At 36.9% G+C, this 10,820-nt stretch overlaps 1 protein-coding gene across 1 annotated transcript; it reads left to right on the top strand.

Annotated features, from left to right (window-relative positions):
* Positions 1–8,659: 8,659 nt before the first annotated feature.
* LOC149220946 (UDP-glycosyltransferase 73E1-like) lies at positions 8,660–10,141 on the top strand. The gene has a single exon (XM_089387258.1). The coding sequence runs from the start codon at positions 8,660–8,662 to the stop codon at positions 10,139–10,141; it is 1,482 nt and encodes a 493-aa protein (XP_089243384.1).
* Positions 10,142–10,820: the final 679 nt, after the last annotated feature.

Here is a 10,820-nt window from a genome sequence, read left to right as displayed (position 1 = left end):
AATGTACAACGGTAAAGAAACACACTTTACCTAACTCTATACTAGACCAAGTTGTACTTAACTATTTCCTATGTGTCGGAATATCCTAACATCCCCCCTTAAGAACAACTTGGGATAGGATTGAAGGATTTACAAATATGACACAATAAGAGAAGGAAAGAGGCACTAGAGCCTATCCCCCCTTAGTGACAACTTCCTAAACCCCAGCCATAAATCGAAGTTTAGTGAACTTCGCCTCTGTGAGAGCCTTTGTAAAGATGTCTGCAACTTGATCATCTGTTGAACAATATTGCACTTCAAGAACATGGTCATGAATGAGCTTTCTGATGAAGTGCATGTGCAGTTCAATGTGTTTGCTGCGCTGATGTTGGACTGGATCTTTGCATAGCTGAATGGCACTTTGATTATCACACCAAAGTGTAGTCAGATGCTGTTGCTGAAAGCCAAACTCTGACAGGATCTGACGAAGCCACAAGGCTTCCTTACTAGCTTCTACGGCACCACGATACTCTGCTTCTGCTGATGAAAGAGAAATGGCAGCTTGTTTCTTACAAGCCCATGTAATAGGTCCTGAACCAAGAGTGAACACATAACCGGCAGTAGACTTTCGATCATTAGGGTCACCAACCCAATCAGAATCAGTGAAACCAACCAATAGAGGAGTTGCTTCGGCACTGTAATGAATCCCAAACTGAACTGTACCTCGAACATAACAAAGTATTCTTTTAGCTGCTTTCCAATGACTTTCACATGGGTTTTGTATAAACCGAGCAACAAGGCCAACAGCAAAGGAAAGGTCAGGACGAGTATGGGTTAGATACAAAAGTTTTCCTACAAGTTGACGGTATAAGGTAGCATCAACTTCAGGAGAAGTACAAGTGACTAAAAGCTTAACTCCGGACTGAAAGGGAGAAGGGGCTGGCTTACAGTCTTCCATGTGAAAGTGGCATAGAATATCACAGGCATACTTGGATTGAGAAAGGGAAATACCTTCCTTGGATTGCAAGACTTGAAGACCGAGAAAATAATGTAAGTGTCCTAAGTCTGTCATTTCAAACTTCCTTTTAAGGCTAGACTTCACATGGTTGATAAGGTTGGGATCACTACCGGTAAGGATAAGATCATCAACATAAAGAACAAGAATGATAAGAGACTTGCCCACTTGCTTGGTGTAGACAATATTGTCAGAATGACACCTAGAAAAGCCAGATTCTAAAAGAAAGCTATCCATTTTGGCATACCAAGCTCGAGGAGCTTGCTTGAGACCATAAAGGGATTTCTTAAGCCGACATACAAGGCTGGAGTCTGTTTTTATGAAGCCAATGGGTTGTTCCATGTAGATTTATTCATGCAAGTCCCCATGCAAGAAGGCAGATTTAACATCCATCTGATGGACTTCCCATTTGAACGAGGCAGCAAGGGAAAGAACAAGACAAATAGAGTTCATTTTGGCAACAGGGGAGAAGGTTTCAGTGTAGTTAATGCCTTCAACCTGTGAAAAACCTTTAGCAACAAGATGAGCTTTATGTTTATCAACTTTCCCATCTGGTCCATACTTGGTTCTATAAACCCATTTGCATCTAACAAGTTTTCGTCCCTTTGGTAGAGGAACAAGATCCCATGTATCATTTGCCAATAATGAATGATATTCTTCATTCATAGCTGCTTCCCAATCTAGATGGCCTGAAGCTTCTGCAAAGGTGTCAGGATCATAATTTACTGGAGCTTGAGCCAGTAAAGAAGAGGCTCTGTCAAACTGAGAACGTGTGCGTCGCTGATCTGTAGGATCACCGGCAAGATCACCTACTGCATCTCGAGTAGCACAAACCCATTTTGGAAGCTGAGGAGTTGAAGGAGGATCCTGAGATGGTGGGGGAGGATTGTCATCCTCACTTTCATCATCTGAAGAAGAAATGTTTTCAAAATTAGAAGAGATAGGAAGAGGTGGCACATCCGTCGGACTAGGCTCGCAGGCTGATATATTTTCATCAAATTTTACATCTCTTCTAATGATAACATTTTTGGACTTAAATGGAATAAGTCTATAGCCTTTGACATCTTCAGAATATCCAACAAAAGTACATTTTTCACTCTTAGGTTCTAAAGCTTTATGCTTTTCATCTGGAATATGGGCCCACGCTTCACTTCCAAAAACACGAAAGTGACTTACATCTGGTTCGATTGAGCTCCATGCTTCTTCTGGAGTGATATTCTTTAAAGCCTTAGTAGGAGTACAATTTATTATGTAATTTGCACAGTTAATTGCTTCTGCCCAAAAACTAAGACCAATTCCTTTAGATTGTAGCATACAATTAGCCATTTCCTTTAATGTGCGATTCTTCCTTTCAGCTACACCATTTTGTTGTGGAGTATATGGAACAGTATGTTGCATTTGAATTCCATTCTCAGTGCAATAGTTGATGAATGTGTTTTTAACATATTCTCCGCCATTATCAGATCTTAGCTTAAGAATTTGATGTCCAGATATTTTTTCAACAAAGGCCTTGAAGGCCAAAAATGTGTTAAATACTAACACTACTAAATTAGTAATATATGTTTATTAATGATGAATACAAATAAAATGAATATATGACTAAATTAGTTGCTTATAACGATTGTTAATGAAAGTAAATGAAATGAATATAAACTACTAAAGTAGTCATTTATATAATGAGTACAAAACTGCCAAAAAAAATAAATGACTACTTCAAATAAAAAATTTGTGATTACAAATGACGACTAAATTTTGCATATATGCAACTATTAGTAGCTAATTTACAGTATCTTATGACACGATCAAAATTCAGTCATATTTCTTTGGTCATTAATTGGTTTCAAACGATGACTAAAATTTACATATATGTGACTATTAGTAGTTAATTTACATTATCTTATAACACAACCAACATTTTGGTCATATTTCTTTGGTCATTAATTGGTTTTCTTGGGTGATCATTTAGTAATATATATTTTTGTATATTTGGTTATTAATCATAGCAATTAATGACCAAATAAATTACTAAATTAATGATCAAATATACTACTAGACAACAAAATTGAGACAACCAATTAATTACTAAGCTAAAAATGACTAAAAGTTGGCCACATTATAAGATGATGTAAATTATCTACTATTGGTCACTGGCCAAAAAATAGTCATTTATATGAAAATTTTAGTCTTTTTTTAGTAACTAATTAGCCATTTTGTACTAGTGATAGTTGCAAAATGTTAGAGACACCTTGATTCAGAGTTCAGACAGCTTCATAAAACTTTTGGATGATGGTCAACTGTAGTCAAACCCTTGGACACTTTCTTTAGGTTAGCATAGGAGTGTCTGTAGCTTCTTGGATGTTACCTTGGCCTTAGCATGCATGTGTTGAGGGACGAAATATCTCAATTTTGTGCCTGTATCTAGAACAAAAACCCTAATTTTTGTACAAGATTTAGATTTGGGACTTTGTTGTAGTTCATTAATGTCAGATGCACATAAATCATAATTCAACAGTACAGAATGCAAATAGTGATGTGAGTAAGAATCTTGAGAAGATATTCTCCTTCTAGGAATCTAATTCATTCATCTTCATTCATGTCATCAAACTGTCTCTACTAGTGTCATGCAACAATAGATTTGTTAGATCATATAAATATATCTATCATGGTCATCAACGTCATGTCATCAACCTTTCATCAAGGGTTAGAATTGAAATATTAGGGAAGCAGACATATGTGACATCATATCTCAAAGATTTCTATCAAGACAATCCATCAAGTTAGGGCATTCAATTTTACCATATGCCATGAAGACATGACCACAAGTAGTAAGAGATATAGAATATCAATCTCATAGTTATACATCTAACATCAAGGTTACCATGCTTATCATGATCAATAGTATCAAGGTAGTTCGTTCAATAAAACATTACGAAAATAACAAGAGTGACAAACTCTCTTTCCATTAGCTTTCATCATGCTTATCACAAGCATTATCAATAATATCATGTATAAGAATTAACGAACTAACCTTCTATGTGAAATTCATCATGTCTTATGCACGCCAAGTATCAAGAGTATCATCTACTAGAGTCAAGGTGTTAGCCTTCTTTATAGGATCAAGATATCCAACAGATATATGTTAGCCAACCATGAATTATATCAATGTATCAACATTAGAGAGCCTCATATAATTCAAGAAGATCGAAATGTTCAACACTAGGTGCATCCTTTCATCATAGGAAACGAAAATCCAATTCTCTTTCATATGTATGTATGATCCATTAAATAAAAAGACATTCTCATCATACCTTTGGCCTTACCTAGCCATAAATGTTACTACTGAAATACAACATATCATGCATACCTTGTGGTATTACCTGCGCACCCTTTTATTAGGCATAGGAAACTTGTAGCACTTTGTCATCTTTTCATATAGTGCCTGTTAACCTTTTCCAACTCTAGCCATCTTTCTTGTATTTCAAATGATCCTTAAGAAGGATCCACTCATCACATCTCAACCAGGAGGTTAGAAACATACATATGCTGGAAGTATAAACAATAAATGTAATAATCAGATCCATAAGTCTAAACAACAATAAGAGGCATCATAAGTCAAGAAATACTTATCTTCAATGGGAGGTGGTCCTCTCCCTCTAGAACCAGCCATCACCATCCATAGTACACATAACATTGTTACCTTTAATCAACCACCCAGACCTACTAGGGATTATCCATCTACTACTTCATCAAATATTCCACAAGTTCTTGAGCAGCTTCACATTGAACATGTTATATCTCATTTATTTTCCATAAACCAGGGTTTTCTTTCCAGCCTTAACCTCATATAAACCATCAAACCCTAATAATAAATTTTCCTAGGGTTTTTTTCAAACCCTAGAATTTTTTTACGTCTCCACCATCCTCTTATTGCTTCCATCAATGGTGTCATCGTAGGGGTGATCTCCATGACTTTTCTTTAGCCCAACTATGACACCATGTTAATTTTCCAAAGGGCTACATTGTTCTTTGCTTCAATAATTGCATTTCTTCATTAACACATTAAGTTCACCCCATAACATTATAACATTATTCAAATTTAGATTATTATTCATCAGCATATGCAATTATGTAGAAAGAACAATATCATCAACATCTATCCAGTGGAATATAAAGGAACAATAGAAGAAAAGCATGCACACATAGAGACACGAGGATTGTTCGGATACCAGGGAAAACCCACTATGGGGAAAACCCTTGCAATTTCTTCTTCTTCTTAGATTGTCATCAAATGATGCAGCAAAAGAGAGTACAATGATCCATATCTTTATTTATGCAACAAAATAACTAGAACATCCATAACATGACCTTAAACATGCTTGTACTTAAAGACCTTGATTCTAAGAACTGTAATGCACTTTCACTGACTGTGGTCAACTGCTGGATACTACTCTCATTGTGTTGAACACTACTAAACAATGTTGCATACTGATATCTCATCTTTTCGTTCTGTATGCATATAGAGATATTGTGTGTGAGTGTCTAAGAAATATTTGGACGCTCTCTAGAGGACTAGATGAGTGCATCTAGGACTGATCTGGACGCTCCCAAGAGAACTGCATGCAGGCGTTTAGGGTCCAACTGCACTACAAAAACCCTAGCCTCCCAAACGCTCTCTTAGACACCCTGTGCAAGCGTCCTAGACTTCTCGGAAGCTCCTTGACCATAATGTACCAGTGGCTAGGGATGAAAAACCTTAGTTACGTTTGAGTGTCTGAGACTCAGAAACCTTAAACACGTGTGAGCTTTGACCCTGTAGTTTCGAACCCTTTGCATGAACTTTCCTCTATCACACCTGTGCGAATAATTTTCCAAATGAGGTTGATGTATCTTCTATATATAGGCTTTCATGAGGGTCCACTTGATGTTGAGGGCAACCTGTCCAATTGTACATGTGCTTAGGGACAACCTAATCCAATGTACATGAGTAAATAAATAAATTCAAAAACCAACTTCTACTTGTCCAAATAAGGTGATCTTTAGGTCGATTTTGGTCCTCTCAAAAAGAGGAATCTATTGAAATTATTATCTTCATCATATGAGTTTTCCAAAGTGGAATTTGACCGTTGTTGCATAATTTTAACATGAAAGGGCCCACTAACCTATTTTGCAAAGCCATGGGTATGGAGATCGATTTTTTTAAATCATATTTGATCTCAAATATTCTTTCCAATCTAGTTAGGCTTGAGTTAGGCACCCCTTTTCCAGTCCCTTGGATATCCTTGGATTAATATCTCAAATAGTTTTTTTTTTTCTTAAGCCTAACAATTATAGGATGTCTGATTAGCTATGGCTCTCCACAAGTTGAAATCCAAGTTGTTGGTTTGGGTTAATAGGTTTTTATCTTATTTGGGAGAGATTGGTTCTTTTGAGGTTTGTGCTTAGAATATTCTCTTTGTTTATACATACATTGTTGCAGTCCCTAAAGGTATCCTTTCCAATATTCATAGAAATGGTTTTCACTTCCTATGGTTTGGGGGTAGTAATTCAAATGGTATCATGGTGGTAAAATGATTGAAAGTGGCTTCTCATAAGGAATTGGGTAGATGGTGAGTGAGGAACTTTTATTTCGACACATACCTTGGTTGGAAGAATCCTTTGAAGGCTTTCTCATGGTAGTTCTATTTAGAGTAGAGTCATGTAGTTGAAGTATTTTCCTAGCAAGTATTTAGGTGAATGGTTCCACATGCCTTGGAAATATACCAAGGGGTATATTGTATGGAATGAATTGGTCAATTCCATCCCTTTGGTTTTAGGTTGTGCTTTATGGAGAGTTAGGGGCACTAGAAGTGTCTATATTGGAGAATATCCTTGGTTGGGTGCAGGGGATAGGTATCATTTCTCTGTGTCCCTCCTTCAGAAAATGCATTAGTTGAATATTTTCAACCTGAATGATGCTAAAGCACAGTCTCCCCAGATTAGGGGTTGGCAAGGGTGGAAGTTGGGATACTATATTGCCCTAGTTATAGATCATATGGTTGAGTGGGATTGTTTCATCAATATGTTGGTGTCCAATTTTATTCTCTTATAGGATGATGATTCAAATTCTCTATGTTGGTAAAAAAAACCTTGCTTTGGTGAATTCATCACCAAGTTGGGATATAAGGTTTTGTTCAAACAATGCTTCGAAGGAATAAAAAATAATGTTGGTGGAGGGTTATTTGGATGATTAATGTGTCTCTCAAATCTAAAATTACTCTTTCATTTTCTCTAAATGACAAACTATTAACCTAGGAGGTTGGCGTCAAAAGAGGGTGGATTGGGAAAAGAAAATGTGCTTTATACAAAGGCTAGGAGGAATCCTCAAGCCACTTTTCATTAGGTGTAACTACACAATTCAAGTTCTAAGGATTGTCTAGCATGATCTAAATACCAATACTATATGATCCTACTCTAATTTGGTATATTGTCTTAAACTGTGGCTTTGTAACAATTTGGTGAAAGAATTTGCAAGGTTACCTTATTTCTTTGTCAATTGTTTGTGGTGGATGCAAAACTTGAGCATTTTTTAAAATATTGAGTTTCCTCTAGATCTCACTACAAATCAAATTCTTTGTCTTTCTAAAGAATTCAGATATGAATTGAAGTAAAAAAAGTCCTATCAAATTGATCACATAACTTTTAGACTATGAGATTGCTTAGGGATTTTTTTACGGGGCCAGCCAAGGACATCCTTTGATGCGTTGAGTGGGGGTCATCCTTGTTTTTAGCCACTCTCACTATATGTTTATCAAACATGCTCACAAGAGAGTTCAAATAATGTAAAGCAAAATTTATTGGGCTTTGACTTCTATTGGAAATGACTTTATAAAAAAACTAATAACATTTTTGTATAAATTAAATGGCAATAATTTATTTCAATTTATAATTAATTTCTCTATTAAAAAAATGTATATATTCGTTTCTTTTGAATATATAAATCTTTTTCCTTAAAAAAGTAACAGTAATAATTATTAAATTATTTCTAATGAGAATCTTGTTAACTTAAAATTATTAACCCTTCGTAAACTAATTGCATCCATCATTAAAACCCTTAAATCATTTATTTATTTAATTAATTTCCATCATCTATCTTGATTACATATAAATTCTTGTTTAAGCATAATTTCCATCTCCAATACTCCGAATATATTTATATGCTTGAATAACCATTTTATTTCAAGCATATAAATATGTTTATGAAAATAAAATGATATTGACTGAACCAGAAGAAAATACATTAAACTAATAATTTGTTAAATACCTTTATCAGTTCAATAATTTGCTAAATACCTTTATCTCTTGTCCATTAAAAAAAATAAAAAAATGTTGAAAAAAACAAAATGAAAAAACACCAAACTAACAATTATTGAGATAATGTGATAAATCTCATTCACAGACATCCCAATTAACGATGGTTAAAAAACAAAATGAAAAAACAATAAACCAACAATTATTGACGTAGTGCCATCCACACAAATCCCAATAGCTTGGAACTTAAGCAAGAACAATCCCAATAGCTTGGAACTTAAGCAAGAACAAAATCTGCACGATAGATAACACTAAACTAAGTTTCTATAAAACACCCCCTTCAATTTTATCCAACCCAACGTATCTAAGTTTCGATAGATGGATTGTGGAATGACTGCACCTCCACCCCATCTTATCCTCCTTCCCTCCCTTGGGATCGGCCATCTCATTCCTTTTACAGAGCTCGCCAAAAGGCTTGCTGCCCGAGGATTTCTCGTCTCATTCTTCGTATCCTCCAATCATGGCCTCTCTATTGCTAGAACCAAGATTGCAGATGCAGCTAACATTCGCATTGTAGAGCTCCATCTTTCCCAGGAGATAAAGCCGGAAGCCATTGAGGACAAAAGCCATGCTTCGGACCAGATTCCACCCATACTGCTTTCCAACCACACGGTGCTTCAAGACGCATTCCAGAAACTGCTGTTTTCTGAGGATAATGATAATGGATTTCAGCTGAATCCTCCGCTCTGTATCGTTACAGACTTTCTGTTGTGCTGGACGGTATCTATGGCCGCCAAGCTCGGAATTCCGAGGGTGAGCGTTGAGTGTTCGTCTGCGTATTCTCAAAACTTCTTCGAAATCCTATGGAGCAATCTGCCACGCAACCTGGAACGCACAAATTCTGGCAGATATATTGTTCCCCATGACGCCAAATGCACCCTCTTCTCGCGCTCTCAGATGCCGCCGGAACTCCCCGATGCGGATGAAACTCATTGGACGTACGTTGGTAGCAGAGAGTTTTTTCGTTTGACGAAGCAGAGCTGGATGATCATTACCAACACCTTCGATGCAGTGGAAGGAGATCATGTGGATGAATTTCAGAGGCGCTATCCAGGCCCCGTCAGACCCATCGGTCCTTTGCTACCGGAATCTTTTCTAAGTGGCCAATATCTCACCACTCCAGCAGCTCAACTGGCCGCAGCGGAGTTAGAGTGGTTGGACGATCGATCCCCGGGATCGGTCGTCTACGTCTCTTTTGGCACCCAATGTTTCATCTCTTCTTCCCAGATCATTGAATTGGCGTTGGGTTTAGAGGCGAGCGGGAAGCCATTTCTTTGGGTTCTGAAACTCCCAGATTCTGATGAGAACAAGCTCGAGCTGGACGACTTTTACAGGCGCACGGAGCAGCAAGGCCTCATAGTAAGCGGCTGGACAGATCAGTTAGCCATCCTTTCGCACCCTTCTGTGGGGGCTTTTATTAGTCATTGTGGTTGGAACTCTGCGCTTGAAGCCATCTCCATTGGCGTTCCTCTCATCTGTTGGCCACTGGTTGCAGATCAATACTTCAACGCGAGGCTTATCGTGGAGGAAGTGAAGGTTGGAATAGAGGTTGTGAAGCGTGAGGAGGATGAAATGGTTACAAGGGACGAAATAGAGAAATGTGTGAGGACTCTCATGGACGATGGTGGCAGTGGAGATGATAAAGTAAAATCGTTGAAGCAAAACTGTAAAAGGCTCAAGGAATTGGCCAGGGAAGCCGTATCGGAAGATGGATCTTCATCTAAGAATTTCGATATGTTTGTGGAAGATATTCTGTCACTACAGAAGAAGATGACAATACCAACTTCAAATTCCATATGACTGCACTTGCTACTGTATTATTAGTGTTGTAAGTTGTGTTTTGCAAATGTACGAAATATTTGGACTTTTAATAGAGTTCTGCTGGTCGATCAGGAAAGAAATAAATTTTCATTTCATTAGATTCGAAGTAGTTTATGAGAACATTAATTTTTTAGTTTTTAGTTGTTTGTAATTTAATTCTTTTATTATATAAATTAACGATAAGTTGATTTAATATTTTAACAATTTCTTTATTGAAAAGACCACGCCAATAAAACAATATTAACATGTTATTGATGATGAGGATGATGATGGTTAACGTCCACTGAGACCAAATAATGGTCTATCAGACCTAAAGAAACAAGTTATCTATTTTGATTTAAGTTTTTATTCCTATGCTCAAAAAGCTTGGAGAGAAGCCTCCCGAGCTCACTATAATTTTGACATTGTAAAAGGCTAGGAAGGTCAGTGTTGTAACAAAGATGAGCTCACTATAATTTTGACATTGTAAAAGGCTAGGAAGGTCAGTATTGTAACAAAGATTGTGAAACTGAGATCTAATGTGGTTATACGCGGGGCACTCTAAGAGGAAGTGGTTTTCATCCTCGATGTTCCTATTCTCACATATATGGCAGATCCTTTCCGTCCATGGCGTTTTAGGAACTACCCAACGACCTGTTTCACTATGGAGCTCATGAGA

Source organism: Pinus tabuliformis, chromosome Q (assembly GCF_031772625.1).
Source record: "Pinus tabuliformis cultivar Carrire ecotype Pingquan chromosome Q, CPIR1, whole genome shotgun sequence".
Lineage (NCBI taxonomy): Eukaryota > Viridiplantae > Streptophyta > Pinopsida > Pinales > Pinaceae > Pinus > Pinus tabuliformis.
This window is presented reverse-complemented; position numbering and strand designations above follow the sequence as displayed.